The sequence below is a fragment of the Nannobrachium achirus genome, assembly GCF_963921795.1.
Source record: "Nannobrachium achirus genome assembly, chromosome: 2".
NCBI lineage: Eukaryota > Metazoa > Chordata > Actinopteri > Myctophiformes > Myctophidae > Nannobrachium > Nannobrachium achirus.
This window is the reverse complement of record NC_137811.1, coordinates 63,620,844-63,640,258: the sequence shown is the minus strand read 5'-3', so window position 1 is coordinate 63,640,258 and position 19,415 is coordinate 63,620,844. Positions and strand designations below refer to the sequence as shown.

Genomic DNA, 19,415 nt, shown 5'->3' with positions numbered 1-19,415 from the left:
AAGTGCATGTATTATGTCTTTTAATCTTAGTACTTTTGAAGCGTTCTTTAGTTTTTTTTTTGTTTTTTTTTAAGACTTGAATACATTGAACTATAGGAGAACAGGGATTTGAACATCTCTGAGAGTCTGATAATAGATCCAAGGGCTGTTGACCTCAAAATAGTTTTGTTGCAAGGAGTTGCATGACAAAGCATTGTTGTGGTGAGTTCTTTTGTATGTTACCCTTCAGTTATTAAACTAAAGTTGAAATCATCATCTGGTGCATCATAGCTAGCTCTGGTTTTATCCTAGTTTCCTAAGCATAATGTAGGCAGGTGAAGGGGGTACTGATTCAGAAATCACATTAGCCTAAAATTGTTTGAGAACCACTGCATTACTTGGCACAGCTTGCCCATATGGTGGTAGTAGCGTCCAATGCGGAACGTTATCCAAAGATAACAGTACATCTATGATCCCCCATGGGACATGGTTCATGTGGTTTCCTCCTGTAGTATAGGTACAGTTGACAGTGTCTCATTGACATCAGATGACACCTTTCACAACAACGGAAGAGGCACAAGCAGCCTATCTGAAAAAGCTTTATTGCCCAAAATTATTTCAATCTCAAAGTTCACAGGCCAACGTACAAAAATAGCATAACTCTAATAAGTGCTGTTGTTGGGGTTGGAGAGAACACAGGAAGCTGGAGTTGTTACAGTTGTAGTCCCAACATAGATAATGAACTGAAATCTTACCCAAACATGGCAACTTGAAATGTCAACTTCAGGGGAACTTAAGACTTGTTTTGGTGCAAATACATCAATGTATCATCAACATTAACTACTTACATGAACATAAAGCTACTCGACTAGGGAGAAGCAAGCAGAAACTGCTTGGATGCAAGACACGCAAAACAAATGCTACTTCTTGCTCCATAGGTTACATTCAAAATGGTGGGTATAAACATGACCAGTCTGTCCACTTCATTTATTTAGTTACAGAACAGATAACAGCAACTGTGAATGTAAAGCGGGTGCATTCATACAGGGACAGAATATCTGACTTTCATCTGAAGATGGTATCAACACCAAGCACATTTCAACGGTAGTACAGTACAATGTGCATTCAAGTGAAACTGCATAACAAAGTATCATCGGTAAAAGCCAGATATGGCATTTATTTAAGCAGGTTTGGGACACAAACTTAAGTCAGATGATTTGCCTCTGTGTGAATCATGCATTCATATAGGGGCATCCAGAAAGAAACACTACACACACAAAGGGGTCCTCTCTATGTTCCCCAGGTTCTGTGTTCCCCACTTCCCCCCCCCAAAAAAGGTTCTGTTCCCCGCTCAACCAAAAAAGAAAAAAAAAAGGTTCCATGCTCCCCCCTCAACAAAATAAAGATTCTATGTTCCCCACTTGCATAAAATACCTAAAATACCTAGTAGGTCTTCCTCAGCGACAAAAAGCAGCTCAAGACTGTGAAGGGTGACTTGAAGAGCACAGTTGACGCCCTGAAGAAGGCTGAAGAGATCAAATGCTGTCTTGACTTCGGGAGGAAAGTTCTCACCAGGAGGCTGAGGAAGACCTACTAGGTATGTTGTCCTGTCCAGAGGTAAATAAATCATGTGAAAAGGATTTCCTTGTGTGCTGGTGACTTCTTATTTGCTCCACCCCTAAGTGCCCACTCGCCCAGTCATCCCAAAAATATGGCGCCCAGAAGTCCCAGGTGCCCACCTGACTATAGTATTCGTAATTTCTCCCCATTATGTTCCGTGGTGTGCATTTAGAGATGTGTGTTTAGAGTCATTAGAAATTAGTTTGGGTGAGTGAGGATTTTTTGGGGGTAAATGGGAAACAGAACTTATTTTTAGGTAAACGGGGAACATGTACATGCAGTTCCTTTTTTAGTTCAACAGGGAACATAGAACCTTTTTTGAGGGGGTAAGTGGGGAACATAGAACCTGGGGAACATATTATAGGTACAACAGTATCAGCATTCCATTTCTGCTCTCAGCTGCTTCCTGGGTTGATGACAGACAGTTCAATGTCTAGCCTCTGCCAGCTTTCGATGTTTAAGAGTTCTTCTGAGGAACCTTGATGGTCACCTGACAGACAGAAGAAAAAAAAAACAGGATACGGAAATTTCAGCAATAAGGACGATAGAATTAAACATTTTAGGCCTAGAATTATCTAATGCTTTAACTATTGAAAAATAGCAGACATACAAGCAGATCCATTTTTTAAAAAGCGTGATTTTTTGCAATTCTTTGAATATATATTTTTCAAAGCGAACATTTGTAACTCAAACATTTGCTTCTGGGTGGTCCATGGAACAACATATTTTGAGATGGGGGTCCGCGGTCAAATACATATAATTTTGGGGGGCCATTTATAGAATCGGGTAAAAAATATTCAAAGGCTTGCACAATGTTCACGATTTTTTCAAAAATAGCAGACCTACAAGCACAAGGTGCCACGCTGTGAGCTTGTATATCTGCTATTTTTCAAAAGGATAAAATAATGGTTAAAGTGGTTCAAATCTAAAGCGACACAGATTTGCGTTCACGCCTAAATGGGTTAAACATATTTTAGTAGCTCAGGATTATGACGGATTGTATACACAGATTACACACAGTACATGCAATACTTTGGAATAGTATTTTTATAAACAAGCAAATTATAAGTGTCCATCAAGGACTGAAGTAGGCCAACAGGAATTCAGAATTCAAGCCGATTTGATTAACCTTGAGAAATACTAAAGGACTATTACAAAAGTATAGTAAGACTATTTTACTTTAGAGGTTGTTGGATTGGGCCATTTACTGATGTCACAAAGCAATAAAAACAAAGTGTAGTCGTATGGACTTTGTCATATGACGAAAGCAAAAATACACTGGTACTGTTCCGTCTTTGTTTTTCCCTGTGTTGTGTTTTTATGGAGTGGATCCTAATGGAACAGGTTTCCCCTTTTGTGTGTTCATCCACGCATATTTTTCTCTATTCTAGACAATCCATTAACACGTTGTGAGCTTGAAGCTTGGAGCTTTTTATATTTTTGACCATTTCACCTACTGTATGACGACATGTCCAAAATGCAGGCACCAGCGCAGTGGTTAAATGTTTAGGTGGAATAATACAACGTTTATGAACAGGCTACCATGTTTGCTTATCAAGTTTTTTGTTCTAGACATGGCATTTTCTTCCTTTTAGTTCTTGGCATGATATGTTCATCTGCACCACATTTGATTCAAATGATCTTCTAGATTGCCGTATAATGGATTCATCGCCCCCTTGTGGCGGACAAAACTACAGTACAAATGAATAGAAAGATGAAAGAGTCCCCAAACGAATAATGTGATGTCCATATTTACCGTCTTGACCTCGGTGTAGTTGTCCAAGCCATACTCTCCCAGCTCTCTACCGTTTCCTGAGGCCTTGTAACCTCCGAATGGAGCCTGGGCCCCAAATACGTCATAGCAGTTAATCCTACAGACAGACAGACAGACAGACAGACAGACAGACAGACATATGTTACATGTACATATGTTACAGACAAGTACTTAAAAACACCAGACTTTCCATAAGAAACCACATTTTTGCACTCTTCAGTAAATATGAACTGAGATACGTGTTCTATTTTATCTATTAACCACTGGAGTAGAAATCAATAGAATAAAAGTCATTTTGGGGGTGAACTACTCCTTTAAGCCTTACATACTTTGTCCATCGACGAATAGCAAAGACGATCTACAAACTCAGGACATGCCATAACCTGTTGTGAGCTTGTAGATCTGCCATTTTTTAAAACATTCTTTTTTAAAACCTTTCACCTACTACACTACAGACCTACAGTATAACGACGTGGCCAAAATAAGGTCACCAGATTGAAAGTTGTTTGTTGTTCAATCTAGCCTACAAAGTAGTAGTAATGACTTACCAGACTGTTCCAGCACGGAGAGCATTAGAGATGTAGTGAGCCTTGTCGATGTCTTTGGTGAAGACTGCAGCTGCCAGGCCGTATTGGCTGTCATTAGCTCTCTCCACAACCTCTTCCAATGTCTTGAACTTCAGAATCTGCATCACTGGACCAAAGATCTGCAGACAGTAGAGGCCTTCAAGTACACACTCTGATCCTCTCATAAAAGTACAAATACTTTACTAAAATATCCTCCCATAGCAGTTGATGGCCTAATACTTCACTCAAAAACACTCTGATCCTATTATAGAAGAACTACAACTAAAAGCATTGCTCATTAATCCACAGGTGTAAGGTATTAAATCAAATGTTCCGTAGTGGATCTGATGGTCCACTCCAGACGTACCTCCTCCCTGGCGATGGTCATGTTGTCATGGACGTCTCCGAACACGGTGGGCTGGATGAAGTATCCTCTGTCTGCAGCCACGCCGCCTCCACACATCAGCTTGGCTCCCTCCTTCTTCCCACTGCTAATGTAGCCCAGGATCTTCTTGAACTGCTCCTCATCCACCTGCACAGAACCCCACAGAATGTCCATGTTAATATCATATTTTGAAAACACATTTTTGGACACTACTCCTACAGATTTTGCCCTAAAATCATGCAAAGCGGTACACAGTATGTCTACAGTCATGTCATAAACATGGATCTGTCCCATTCAGCGCCACCATCAGGCCGATTTTTACATGCGACCTAACGGTCGCTTATCTCCCGATTTAGAAGTCTTACTGGCATTATATAGAAAGGTGATTCAACCTTTTTTAATTCCAAGGACACCCCATTTTATACAACCATTATTGACGGGACCCTGATCTACACTGTATAAAATGTTTAATTTAACCAATTTAGTGTGACCCTCCTTTTTTCATTGATCAACCGTTGTGAAACACAGGAATGATACAGAAAAAGAGATGCAACTACTACGAGTAAAAAATAATTAAATTTACCTGGGGTCCCTGCTCGGTGTTCATGTCGAAGGGGTCTCCCACCACGCGCCTCCTAGCACGCTCCGCGCTGCGCTCCAAAAACTCATCGTAGATGTCTGCCTGTACGTAGGTTCTAGAGCCAGCACAGCAGCACTGACCCTGGTTGAAGAACAGAGCAAAGTGGGCCTGCTCCACAGCAACTTCCACTGAGACACACAGAGTTTACAACACAATGTTAACACAAAAACAGTTGTAGAATTGCACCCTCTTACAGTAGAATTCTTTTACAATATACTGTACAACAACATACTGTCGGCATCTGACATGATGATGTTGGGACTCTTTCCTCCAAGCTCCAGAGTCACTTTCTTCAGGTTGCTGGTGCCTGATGCCGTCTGGATCAGATGACCCACCTGACACACACAATGACAGACAGATACACGGTTATGTAGGTCACTGTCAGTAATGAGAGTGTGTATAGAATATAAAACTGTTTCACGAAAATGTACTTTTACATAATATTTTTCTCTTTTAGATTGCTCCGTATTTTATTCAATATCATTGTATAATTTCTTTGTTTACATTTTAATTGTTGACTGTCTGCCACACATGCAGGTTGACGAATGTAACCATGAATAAAATCAACTAAACGCCTTAACACAGTCAAATCTGGATGGTTAATCAAACTTGTGTCTGTGTGTGAGTGTGTGTGTGCGTGTGTGCGTGTGTGTTACCTCTGTTGATCCAGTGAAGGCCACCTTGTCAACATCCATGTGAGCAGAGATGGCAGCTCCAGCTGAAGGCCCCATGCCAGATAGAATATTCACCACCCCTTCTGGGAAACCAACCTAATACACACCCACACACACCAATATCTATGTTATAATACTAGAATATCGCCCGCCGAATCCTAGAGTTCGCAGGCTTCGCGTGCTCACATGCACACACACGCACAACTGCTCCAAGCCATGTTGCCCACAAAAAGCACTGTTTCTTCATGTATTTTGAGTGTTTGCCCCCTGTGCAGCTGACCCCTCTCTCTCCCTGTGCAGCCTCTCTCTCTCTCTCTCTCTCTCTCTCTCTCTCTCTCTCTGTGCAGCTGATCCCCCCCCCCTTCCCTCTTGTAACCTGAGACTCTCTCTCTCTCTCTCTCTCTTGCTCTCTAGCGAATGAGCGGACGGCATAGGGTTGTGGGCGGTATTCCGTGAGTTCTACCGACATACATCTGATCTACATCTGATCTACCTATGAGTTGAGGTGGATGTGAAGTAGGTGTGAAAGGGCTTGGAAGTGGGATGCAGCTCTTAAAGGATTGTAGAATAGGATAATACTGTGTATACATGAATTGTGTGTATCACTCATTTCTATAGAGAGTGGGCGTATGCAAGGGTCTGTAACTGTGTATATACCTCTTTAATAAGGCTGGCTACATACAGAGCAGTGTGTATATACCTCTTTAATAAGGCTGGCTACATACAGAGCAGTGTGTATATACCTCTTTAATAAGGCTGGCTACATACAGAGCAGTGTGTATATACCTCTTTAATAAGGCTGGCTACATACAGAGCAGTGTATACCTCTTTAATAAGGCTGGCTACATACAGAGCAGTGAGAGGAGTTTGTTCAGCTATTTTCATGACCACTGTGTTCCCTGTAGCCAGAGCTGGACCCAACTTCCACGCCTGCATCAGCAGAGGAAAGTTCCACTGTACGGACACAAAATAGACACATACAAACAAATTAAAAAAGCCATGCAGTGGGATTCAATTCATTGCCTTATGAAATATGCATGCCAGTATTGCAATTATTTATGGTTGAATTCTATTGTATGTCATTACAGAAAATACTTCCACTGGTTTCTTGGTGAGGGAAACACCCACTAAATTAGATGCTTTCCAAGCCACATTCAGAATAACAAAACTTTATATGAACCCATGTGTCTCCCTCTCCTTATCATGTCAACACTCGTATATCAGATACTTTCTTTGTGGCGTTTAGGGAAATTTCTCGCCTCCTCCTGAGCAGCATTTTATTGTCTTGAGTTGTCATTTGGTAAGCCGCTTTGAACCACTGTCAACATGGTGTCCCCATTTAAAAAAAGAAACCCAATAATAATAATAAAAAAAATAGCAAAAATAGCCAATCTACAAGTGGTTAAACTCTCACATGAGCTTATTGGAAAAGGTTCAGCTGCTGGATGCTTCTCATCACCAATTCAGAGCATCTGCCACCAAGAAGGTTGGTTTTAAATCAAGCGCAAACTCTGTCTAACTGGTTTTGTCAATGGCCGCATAAACACGGAGACTGCATTCCATGCCTCAGTCAGATGATTTTTCAACCTACTGTGTCTAGGGCACAATTTCTGTGATTTACTGGAGACCGGCGCCTTTGTAATAAATGCACTACAATAGAAAACAAGTGGCACGAAATAAATGGCTTTAGAGTCAAATTGCACTTTAATAAGTTAGTTATGCCACAATAAAAGACCATAAACCGTTTTTTGAGCTGTGCCAACTGCTCCTACATCTGGCTTTGTGTGTATGCATGTCCGTCCCTATGCATGTTCGTCCGTATGTCCCGAAGCAAACTATGACACCACAACAATTACATCATACATTAGCATTTATTCTCAAAGGCACTTAAAACACTTAAAACATTCTTTGTGATCAATCGGATACCGTACGCTCATGTGCACTTCCTCACCGGTATGATCTGGCCACACACGCCGATGGGTTCATGTCTTGTGTAGCAGAAGTAGTCGCCGTCGATAGGGATGGTCTTCCCTTCCCACTTATCAGCCCAGCCTGCATAGTACCTACACACACACACACACAGCAGTAGACAGTGAAATGAATGTAGGGGTCAACCCAATCGCTTTACAGACTTGGGAGAAAAAGAAAGCTTTCCATCTCATCTCTGGCAGCCCATATACAGCTCCACTGTAATGCCACAGTCTGCCAGATTGTTGTTTTTTATCACTCAAAAATGTATTTTTATAATTTTCTACACAAACAATATTGACAACCATCAGCTCCTCACATTATTCAACATTGTACTGTTCACAGACCAGGTTTACTTTTTTCTCTTCTTTTTTTTCTTCTCACTTATTCATGTAATTCCCATCATACGTTCCCCAGTCCACGATATTTACATCCTGTTGTCACCCCAAAAAAAAAACAAAAAAAACAGAGGACTTCCAATCTAGGGGTGGATCCTATCCCCCCTACCCCCCCCATGAAGGGCATATCCCCGTGCTGGACCCCTTCCCTAGGCCTAGTCCTATCCCCACCACTTGGGTCATCCTAGCACCTAGCCCTAAACCTACTCAGTAAGTCCCAACCCTCTAACTAAGCGTTCCCCTCGTCGGTTCCATCTGTAACTAAATGATAATTCTCTTGCAACTATAGATTCCCCTCCATTCCACCCCGCAGTTACCCTTATATTAAATCCAACATAAAATATTTATCAGAGAGGGTTACATTCCCCTTACATTACAATCTTTCCTCGTTAAATCCCTGTTTCCTCCCCCCTCCCCATTCAAACTGCGGGTTAACTTTTGCCTTTCTTTCCATAGCGTGTCCCCACTCATTTCTTTGTCAGTTACCATCTCTTGTCCTTGGTCTTTTTCACCGTTCGTCCATTCTCTCCCGTCTTCTTCCTCAGCACTCGCTACCACCCCCCACCTCTTCCTTCCTCCGTCTATCTCTCTCGTCCATCTCCGTCCTTTCCGTCGCCTCCGATCCCGTCTCCGGCGGCACCTCCACGTCCCCCGCCGCCGAGTCGGCATCCCATGTCCGTGTCGTTGTCTTTTCCTTGTAGCCTCTCACCTGGATATCACGCGCTGCTTCTGACGCGGAGTCTTATACCTTCATTCTATCTTCCCAATGGACCCTTAACTTTGTGTACGGCGACTGGAAAGAAATCTTTTCTCGTTTAAAAATTCTCTTCCATGGATCATACTCCTTTCTCATCTTCACAACTTCTGGTGGGTAGTCATGATCAAAACCAAGTCGTTTGCCAGCTACCGTTATTTCCTTTGCCCACGCCTTTCTAAGCACCATCTCCTTGGTATCAAACTTATGAAAGTTTATCACAATCGAGCGGGGAGGCGCCAAGGTGTCCTGCGGCTTTCGTGTCAGTGCTCTGTGGGCTCTCATAATCTGGAGCTCTGTCTCCTCAGATAGGTCTAGCTCAGCCCTTAGCAGTTGCTCCATAAAGTCCACCATGTTTGTCCCCTCTTCTACTATTTCTGGGCAGTTAAAAACTTGTATATTGTTGCGCATTTGTCTGGATTGGAGGTCCAGAGGCCTGTCTTGCATCTTTCTCACCCGTTCCTCCAGTCTCACCACCGCCTCACCCGTCTCCGTTCGCCATTCCTCCGTCTCTGCCACTCGACGTCGCATCTCAGCTATCTCCAATCTCTGCTCCGCCATTTCTGCATTCACTTTCTGCTTCTGTGTGTCCAATCTCGTTCTTCAACTCCGCCAGGTCTTGTTTTACTTCTTGTCTGAAGTCCTCCATTATCTTCTTTATGTCGGCCAGGCATCTAATTACCTCGGCTAGCTGTTTCTCCATCGCCATTTTTGCTTCTTCTCATGGCACTCTTATGCTTATTATATGCACCGCTATGTTTCTTAATGAATCTAAAGTTGGCCTCTTAACTCCCCCACACTTTCTCTTCCACTATTCTTGTCCGAAATGCGCATTTGTGAGGTTTATATTCAGGGAGCTCGTTTTTCAGGCTGCTACTACTCCGCCATCTTCCCGGAAGTCCTCCTGCCAGGTTGTTTTAAATGTTTTTTCTGTGGGGACTGCGGATGTAAAATCAAAACCAATCCGGGATACATAAATGACCTTGCATTGTCAAGTAATGTTCATCAATATGCAGTGTCCCGTCCCAATAAACAAATAAAGTAAAATTAGCAAATAGCAGTTTTTGAGCGGTGGTCACACCGTCTCCTATACGTGGCCGTGTGTGGGGGTATGCGTCCGTGTCTGTCTGTATGTAGCCTGCAGTAGCTTTTCTAAGGGAGGGGCGCTGTTGTTCAGGCCACACACACACACACACACACACACGCACACGCACGTGTGATTTTTCAGTTCAGTAGTCGCTACAGATGTCACTTTTGTAACAAATGTTGTACAGGATTGGACAAATCATAAATGCTTGGCTGAAGTTTACAGAGACACACCAGACTGCATGGAGAGCATTGAGATCGATACACACAGACAGACAAACAGAACACGTAGTCTGCTTGCATGTCATTATTCCATACTCTTCCCTCCACCCCGTGGGCACCAGTAGTTGTGAGTGGTAGAGGCCACCTGGGAAACAGAAGGTCCCGGTTTGTGACCCTGGCACACGTGTCAGTGTCCCTGAGCAAGACACTACCAACTGCTCTACGAGCAAAAGTAAACAAGCTTGCACTTTAGATAATCATTTATTCAAGTGGTCCGATTAAACCCATTTAGGCCTAGGATTATTGAATGCTTTAACTATTGAAAAATAGCAGATCTATAAGCTCACAGCGCGGCACCGAGTGCCGCGCTGCGAGCTTGTAGATCTGCCATTTTTGAAAAGTCGTGAAAATGTTTGAAAATATGTATTTTTTTAAGTGAACGTTTGTAACTCAAATTTTGCTTCTGGGGGGGTCCCTGGAACTAAATATTTTGAGATGGGGGTCCGTGGCCAAATACATATCATTTTGGGGGTCCTTCACATGAAAGGTTTTGAGAACCTCTGACATAGTAGTCTCTCAAGAACAGACTAACTGAGCTCCAGTTATGTGAAAAGGACCTTTTCTTTGACGATGGCTGGCCAGATTGCTGACATAGAAACATAGGTTTTTCAAAAAATCTTAGGATTGAAAAGACACTTCGGGTCAAAATTCAAATTTTCATGATTTTTCAAAAATAGCAGATCTATAAGGTGCCACGCTGTGAGCTTGTATATCTGCTGTTTTTCAATAGTTAAAGCATAAAATAATGATACACAATAATGTGTACCCGTTCTAAATGGGTTAATTTGTTGATTTTGAAACAGAAGTCATTTTTAGCCTTTCCAAGGCTATTACATCAATTAACTTTATTTCATGAAGGTCAGTGACTTCATCTTACTGCTGTACATAATGGTTGGTCAAATATTAGCCGTCCTAAACCTCATGAGCATGAAATGGCCAATTTGACAAGCTCGCAAAGCATTGTGAGCAAAGATTTGGTGTAGAAGGGAAAAAGGAGTAGGCCTAGTAAAGAGCCCTGGGGTACCCCGGCACAACAAAGAATACATGGTTTATTTTGGATGTGTAGTCTGTGTATGCATGTGTTCCTGACATGCTTGCGTGCTTGTGTGCTTTACCTTAGACATTTGACCACAGTAGGGAGATCCACACTGTAGGAAACGGCATATGGCTTCCCGTTATCCAGTGTCTCTAGTTCCTATCGGGGGGAAAATAATTGAAAACCTTCAACCTGGCGTCCCCACCAAAAATAGGCTTGAGGAACATTCAGACCATTTTGGGTCTCAAGAAAGGAAAACATCTGATGAACCTGATAAAACAAGAAATGCTAAGTCACTGTAGGTGCAGGTTGCAATTTTGTTGCACAAGAGACACACACCCACACACTGCACCAAGCAATGTACCAGCAGCTTTTAAAGCTCAAAGATTTGTAATCTCACCGCAGCCAAATGTAAACATGTCCCTCCCCAAGTACACTACATGTATCCATAGAAATATCCATTGAACACCAAAGGAACATGTAAGCAGCCAATGGGGCTTTCAGTTGATATACGCCCAGTATCAAACACACAACCTGACAGGCCCTTGTTTTAGGAGTAGCCTAATCTGCTTTGCTGAAAGTATTACAAGTTGGGACAAATCATTACAGTCACCCATGTTCTCCCTTTTTATTTCTCTGAAATTACTTCAACTATATTTATTTTATACAATTAATACTTGAGCTGTCATTTTATTCTACAAGATTCATATTCTGGTATTGTGTTGATATTTGTGGTATGAGACTAGATACAGTTTAGGATTTTGATTATCGTAATAAATAATGTAATGTGATTAGCAGTTACTGGTCTTGCGTTTGTGTGCACAATGCATCATAGACTTTAGCCTGGATTGATGGGTGAATATTAAATGAATACAAAATTAGAGTATTGAACTGCCTCTAAAATCACCCTAATAGTTTATAGTTCTATAGCCATAATTAGCCATGCTTCTGTATTCTATGCATTTAAAAAGGACCACTTCACCCATCTTCATATACTTGGTCCTCACTGGTCCGGTCACGTGTGCACACGCCGTCCACCATCTTTTCAGACCAGAGTCACGCCACTCATGCGCAAGATTTAAATTTATTCATTAAAGCGAGAACAATTGTTTATTATATTATAGCATGCCAACTTTCCAGGAAGAGAAAGCCTGCCGTTTCCAATTCTATGAAGACTGAGAATGGGTGAATTGGTCCTTGCGGTTTTTCTGAACAGTTCCCAGAACAGCAGATCAAATGCACAAATTTGTTAACTGAGATTAATTAAATTAAATCACTTGGAAAGAGCAGATGCTGTAACTCACTGTTCTTGGAACCCAGGAAAACTTTTGATCCGTTTCTAATCCATTTCCCTTTTTGGGATCAAGGAAGGTATCTCTAATCTAATCTCTGGAAGGAAATGTGATTGGCTCACAGCTAGGTAGGCGGAATCTCTCTCAATAGCGTCGGCCAATCGGCTGAGCAGGAGCCCACGGTGCGAGGCATCCATCCGTCTCCACGGCGACCCCAGCCTGAAGGCGTCACGGGCCGCTTTCACTGCCTTGTCTACATCCGCCTGGAGAAATAGGACCACCACACAATTAACATTAAACTAAAGCCCAATGATCTACTTCTGGAAGAAAGAAGAGTGTGCGTGCGTGTGCATGCGTGTGGGTTGTCATTTCTGTTGGTGAAAGTTACAAGTGTGCATATGGTGCGATATGAAACGTTAACTCATCATCATTTAAACAATTATTGATCAGCGTTAGCGTCACACTGGCTGTCTCTAGGGGTGTAACGATACATTTTAATAGCGATTCGATACATATGACGATACATGGTTGACGATACATGGACGATATTGGTTCATTCATGGCAATACGATACGATTCGATTTAATTATTTAAAATCGATATAGTAACTATTTAGCAAAGAAATTAAATCTGTGTGAAAGGTGTGGATAGTGCAGGTTTTTAAGGGAAACATATATTATTATGGATATAAATAAGTAAACAGTGACACAGTGATTATCTGCCAAATACATGGACATTGTATATTGACAAACCTGCAATTTGACATGAACCCAGAGATTACACACATTTATCGATAGACCAGTGTAGCTATATGGAAAGGAAAAGTAATTAAACCGCTCCTTTTAGTTTTTTCTTCTTAAAAATGCTAAATACAATGCCCAAGTAGGTTGTATCGATACAATCGATTCTTTGCACTGCCGATTCGATACGATACAAAATAAAACGATACGATTCGATTTTAGCTGTTTTCATTTCGATATACTTCGATTTTTTAAGTTAAAAACGATATTTCGATACAGTTACTATATCGTTACACCCCTAGCTGTCTCCCATCCTATGTTCAAGGTCTGCTGGAGAAACTAAACTTTTCAATTGCAATCACTTCAAGAGGTGGTGCCATAGTTTTGTACTTTTTCTGTTTTGTATGCATCTAAATTAACATTACTCTAACAGACCCCTATGTGTGGATTTAGTGGATCATCATCACCTGTGGCAGCACCATGTGTCGGATGCGGGTTCCAGTGTAGGTCTTTACTTGCTCGCAGAGAATGTTTCCGTCTCAGCCACTCGGTAGCTTTGCGTAGTTGATAGTGTGTGATAGCATTTGCATGTTTCTATGTGTATGGTGGTGTGCATGTGTGTGTGTGTGTGTGTGTGTACCTTGTCTGCCTCAGCCACCTGACAGATGACCTCGCCGGTTGCTGGGTTGATGGTAGGGAAGGACCTGCCACTCACCGCATCCTGCCATTCGTTGTTGATGAACAGCTGAAGCAAAAACAACACATCTGATTTGCCAACAGACCAAAGTTGCATTTACATAATTAGTGTTCCATCCTCATTCATCCACTAATAATATCATTTGATGCTTTACACTAGTCAGTACAGAAAGTACAGAAACATTAATAGGTGAGACGAAGAAAACACATTGATATTGCCAGATACACTACAAGGCAGTCTCAGTCAAGAATTTAATCAGGTTTTAAAGCATTTCTGCTTTACTGTAACTAGCCCTTACCCATTCAAAGATATGAGCTCCAAAATGATGTGCAGTGTGTGGGTTATGGGATGTGTGCACTGTGCACACAGTTTATGAGGGATGGAAAGTAACTTTAACTGTGTTTGCATGATAATATGTAGGAGCATCAATGTAAGATACCCGTTTCGTTTAATGGCTACAGAGATACTGTTCGCCCCCCCCCCCCCAGCCCACCCGCCTGCACACACACACCCGCCTGCCTGCACACACACACACAGAGCTGGTTAAACATTTTGCCTCAAGCTAGATGCAGAATAGATGCGCCTCATGCTAGATGCAGAATAGATAGTAGATACAGCATAACAATGCTAATATACAGCATACGATTTGTGAAAGTGACAAACGGGCTTCACAGTTATGTCAGGTGTGTTCATATGCTTATGGTGATGCGATTTCAGATCAATTGCTCCAGCCACCGAGGAGAAACGCTGTTTCAGACAGACAGACAGACACTCACTCAGACAGACATTCGCAAAATTATAGTATAGACTAGCCCTTACCCGTTCAAAGATATGAGCTCCAAAATGATGTGCAGTGTGTGGGTTATGGGATGTGCACTGTGCATACAGTATATGAGGGATGGAAAGTAACTTTAACTGGTGCTTGCATGATAATGTAGGAGCATCAACCCGCCCCACACACACACACACACACACACACGAGCTCCAAAATGATGTGCAGTGTGTGGGTTATGGGATGTGCACTGTGCACACAGTATATGAGGGATGGAAAGTAACTTTAACTGGTGCTTGCATGATGTAGGAGCATCAATGTAAGAAACCCGTTTCGTTTAATGGCTACAGAGATACTGTCCCCCCCCCCCCCAGCCCGCCCACCCGCCTGCACACACACCCGCCTGCCTGCACACACACACACACACACACACACACAGAGCTGGTTAAACATTTTGCCTCAAGCTAGATGCAGAATAGATGTGCCTCATGCTAGATGCAGAATAGATAGTAGATACAGCATAAAAATGCTAATATACAGCATACGATTTGTGAAAGTGACAAACGGGCTTCACAGTTATGTCAGGTGTGTTCATATGCTAATGGTGATGCGATTTCAGATCAATTGCTCCAGCCACTGAGGAGAAACGCTGTTTCAGACAGACAGACACTCACTCAGACAGACATTCGCAAAATTATAGTATAGATAGTACACAATGTAGACACACCACTGTCAACATGAAAGAGGAGATTATTACTGGCAACAAAGTAGAAGGTAAACCAATTAACATATAATATAGTGCTGTGCTTATCTATGAGTCACTAAAGGGGAATGAAAGCCTAGCCTACGCCAATGTTGTAGTCGTTTCCGTGTACAACAGCCACAGCTAATAAAGTGCCAATGTGCAAGCAACTTAATATTCAACATTACTGTCCATGCTTGGTACACCCAAATCAAACCCACAACTATTGCATTAGATGCTATGGCTGTCACGATTATGACATTTTACGTGACGATTAATTGTCACTCAAATTATTGCGATTAACGATTTAATTGTGTTTTTGTCGTTGACAATTACATTTCAGTTTTTTCTTGTAGGCTTTGAAGTTGCACATGGCAGATATGACACATAACCTAAATATACAAAGAGATGAAGGACATATTTGACAACCTTACAACTTTAAATATCCGATCTATAAGCTCACAACACGTCGCATCGCGCCATTTCCACTATTTTTTTCATGTTTGAACATAATACTGTATGTTCAAACATTAAACAATGTTTATATATTATATAAAAAAAAAATCAACATCTAAACGATTCACAGGAGGCAAGCAGTGTCAAATAATTGCGATTAGACGATTATGTAATAATTGTGACAGCCCTCTTAGATGCGTTGCCCATATCTAAGGACAGTTTTCAAGCAGTGGGTCAGGAGTAGGGACCCCCAGTGACAATTTAAGGACTTAAAATCTTTTTAAATACAAACTACTATAAAAACTGGTCAAACATTGGCCACATTGTCAAATAAAGATAAGAGGCAAAAAATGCTGAGCGGCCATTTTCACTATATTAGGAACCAAGCCAAACTAAATGCCTCTACTACGATTCCAAGTTATCAGGGTGGGGGTTCCGGAGTTCAAATTATATTTTGGGGGTGTTCGCAGCCTGAAAAAGTTGACTAACCACTGCTCTAAAGAGTCCAAGTTGCCCAAGCCTTGTGCAGCCTGCCACTTCTGTAGTTTTTAACTTGGAGGAAAAACAAACGTACAAAATTGCCCTTGCGTTTCATGTCCCTTCAAATATGAGTTTATCAGTTTCAAAACAACCCTGTGGACTGGACACAGTCCAGCACACTCTTATCGTCACATGCGAGGCCAGAGCATGGGAGAGGAGAAGAGAGTTGAGTTGAGGACGAGGAGAAGGGCGACAAGAAAGACGAGGGTTTAATAAAATGAAGGATAGATAGAAAGGGGAAGGAAAATGAAAGCTTAGATGAGGGAGGGCTGGAATGAGATCACACACAGCCACTGTACTTAGTAAACATTTGATCGGATATCTCCCTACTGGGAGGAATTTACTGTGTATGTGTGTGTACAGTGCATTTGTGTGTGCTGTGGCTGTCCGCCCAGTGACCTGAAGTGGTTACATAACAATCTGTGTCAAGAGGCCTCTGTCTAAAACTAACCAAACAGGCACCAAGATATTTTCCCACATTAAAACTTCCTCTTTTATTCATCTTTTAGTGTTCCAATTTTCGGAGAATGTCAGCAACAACCTTTGGTTAGACCACCTAAACCTAAACTACCACCTAAACCTCCCTAACCTCAGTAAAACTAACGCTGGTGAATGCTAACCTGGCGAGTAGCTAACCTGCCAATGCTGGTGAATGCCAATCTGGTGAATGCTAACCTGGTGAATGTTAACCTGGTCTAACCAGTGGATGGTCTATGCACAGTCCCCCCCCCCCTATTTTGTAGTTTGTTATTTGTATGAGAGGGCACCAAAAGTTGTAGTTATTTTATGGATAAGTTAAACTTAGCTTTGTTACAAGACTGTCATACATTAGATGGTCAGTCCCCAAACATTATAGTACGAGTCTGGCAGTCTTGTGGTCCAAGGCTAGTGTTCAGCGAATCGGCTGGACTGAGATTTTGATGAATAAAAACAGTTGGCAGTGCATGAAAATAGTCCAATTCAATATTTTAGAATCTAAATGTCAAATTGACACTCATAACAGCATTTGTTTAAGGCCATGCAAGCATGCATACACCGACATGTTTGATATTTGCGCAGTCACAAGACAATTTGAAGGTTTGCCAACTTTTGTCACACTTGTTGACACATGAGCTCCACATATAAAACACTGCAGTGTGCACTACTAGCACTAGACGGTTGTCATTTACTACAACTACACCGTCCGTCGTCATAAGTACCTTGTTGTAGTGGACATCAGGCTGGGTGTTGGGCAGCGGGATGGCAGCGGCAGAGTAACGGCAGGCCAGGAGCCTGGAGACCCGCGGGAGAGCCCTGGACAGACCGGAGCGGAGCAGCATGTTGAGGCTGTGTGTGTGTGTGGAACTGTGGGAGAGGAACGACCACGGTGCAAACACTTCTGTTTTTATGGGCCTGTCAAACACAGGAGCATGCGCAGTGGTCTCCAGGGACTGGCTAACTTTGGTCACGTGGTCACAGCTCACAGCTCTCACACACACACACACACACACACACACACACACACACGCACGCGCGCGCGGCGCACACACACACACACACACACACACACACACACACACACAGCTGGTTTCAGTTTTAGGAAGTAAGTAGTAATTATATTTCTTAATTATATGAATTATATTACTGATTGCAATAAGAAGAAGAAGAAGAAATCAGACAATATCTAGATATAGATATGAATTATGATACATAATTGTATGATTTGTGTATGAGGCTCCTATTATGAACTCCTATCTGAACTTACAGTATAGGAGACCATGTTTTGGTTTTGGTTATACTGTATGTCACTAGTGGATCAAGTTACCAACACTTTTGATATGGGAACGAATCAATGAGTCCCACGATCTAACTGTCATATACTGTACTCTGTATATACTGTATGTTAATTCCATCTGAGAAGAGAGAGAATTAGCAAGCTGCCACTAGGATGGTATGCTCACTGTTTGTCTTCCTTGTCTGACTCTCTTCAAATACAGCAATTTATTGATAGTCATTTGGCTTGTCTCTGTCTTATTTTGGTTATGGATTTATCCATATCCATATTTATTTAACTTAATTAATATATGTATCAATCAATGGTCCTTCGAGCCAGATACTAATGTAACTTTGGCCGACCGAGTGACGAAGAAGTGTTCAGGCTGGTTTAGCCATTTAAGGTTCACTCTCTCCCCCAGTGGAACAATGTTGCAACAAGTATCAAAAAGAACCAGCCAAATTGGAAATCTCTATAAGTGCTGTATTTTCAGACAAGGTTTTTATTTGGACAACAGTGTTATCTGGTTTCGAATTAATGTGGACTTCGCGTGGACATCCGGGAGCAGCGGACCATGTTGGACCGTCGGACACAAGTGGTTGGATACTCCCCCGGTCCCTGGCTGCGCCTGGATCTCTGCGCCTGGCAAATTCCTAAGTTGTTAAGATAAGTAAATATTTTCTTTACTAGGCCCCGTAATGTGTTGTGTCTTTTAATTTTGAATTAACGATGTAATGATAATTGAGATGATTTTTGAATTATGATCTCCGTCGGAGACCTCGGTTAAGCTCCTAATAACAATAAATTAGGGAAACCTAACCGTCCGTCTCTGAGTCCTCGCTTACATCATCCAAAGGGCAAACCATTGAAAAAACACAGAGAGCGACCGTACGTCCCTTCCTGTCACAACCAGACACAGGAAACCTACAGTAATTCATGTATTCATTTACCAGTCGTTTAGACTACTGCAAAGCCCCTGCTCACAGCAGGCCACAGACAGACTACAATACAACTCATAAAAAGCTCTGCTGAGGTGATAATGAACCAAAACCAAAGAAAGGGAACACATCACACCAGTCCTCCTGACCCATTGACTCCCAGCCTCTCATACAATAGAATAGATCATACATGGGCAATTGGCCTCCACCACCTTCACATAATGTGGCCTGCAGCTGCAGGTTAATATCAGAATACTGATATATCTTATTGATTTCAGCTCTTATTGACCCGCTTTAATTACTTACAGTCTATATTAGTACTT

The 19,415-nt window shown here is 42.0% G+C and overlaps 1 protein-coding gene across 1 annotated transcript; it reads right to left on the bottom strand.

Moving 5' to 3' along the window:
- Positions 1-564: 564 nt before the first annotated feature.
- On the bottom strand, positions 565-17,758 carry LOC308295168 (aldehyde dehydrogenase, mitochondrial-like). Its single transcript, XM_080738163.1, has 13 exons — positions 17,601-17,758; positions 13,835-13,939; positions 12,577-12,717; positions 11,242-11,321; positions 7,590-7,701; positions 6,464-6,592; positions 5,621-5,734; positions 5,197-5,299; positions 4,908-5,092; positions 4,307-4,471; positions 3,922-4,079; positions 3,356-3,470; positions 565-2,089 (listed from the first exon to the last, which is right to left on the bottom strand). The coding sequence occupies exons 1-13, from the start codon at positions 17,718-17,720 to the stop codon at positions 2,057-2,059; spliced, it is 1,560 nt and encodes a 519-aa protein (XP_080594289.1). The 5' UTR covers positions 17,721-17,758; the 3' UTR covers positions 565-2,056.
- Between the last annotated feature and the right edge of the window lie 1,657 nt (positions 17,759-19,415).

What these genes read in the sequence shown, in the direction of transcription:
- LOC308295168 (XM_080738163.1), bottom strand. Translation starts at nt 17,720, where the DNA reads ATGCTGCTCCGCTCCGGTCTGTCCAGGGCTCTCCCGCGGGTCTCCAGG. An exon ending in TGTGTGGCCAGATCATACCG is followed by an intron (nt 6,593 to 7,589) that starts GTGAGGAAGTGC and finishes GTGTCCGTACAG; the next exon opens with TGGAACTTTCCTCTGCTGAT. An exon ending in CTCCGTGCTGGAACAGTCTG is followed by an intron (nt 3,471 to 3,921) that starts GTAAGTCATTAC and finishes GTCTGTCTGTAG; the next exon opens with GATTAACTGCTATGACGTAT.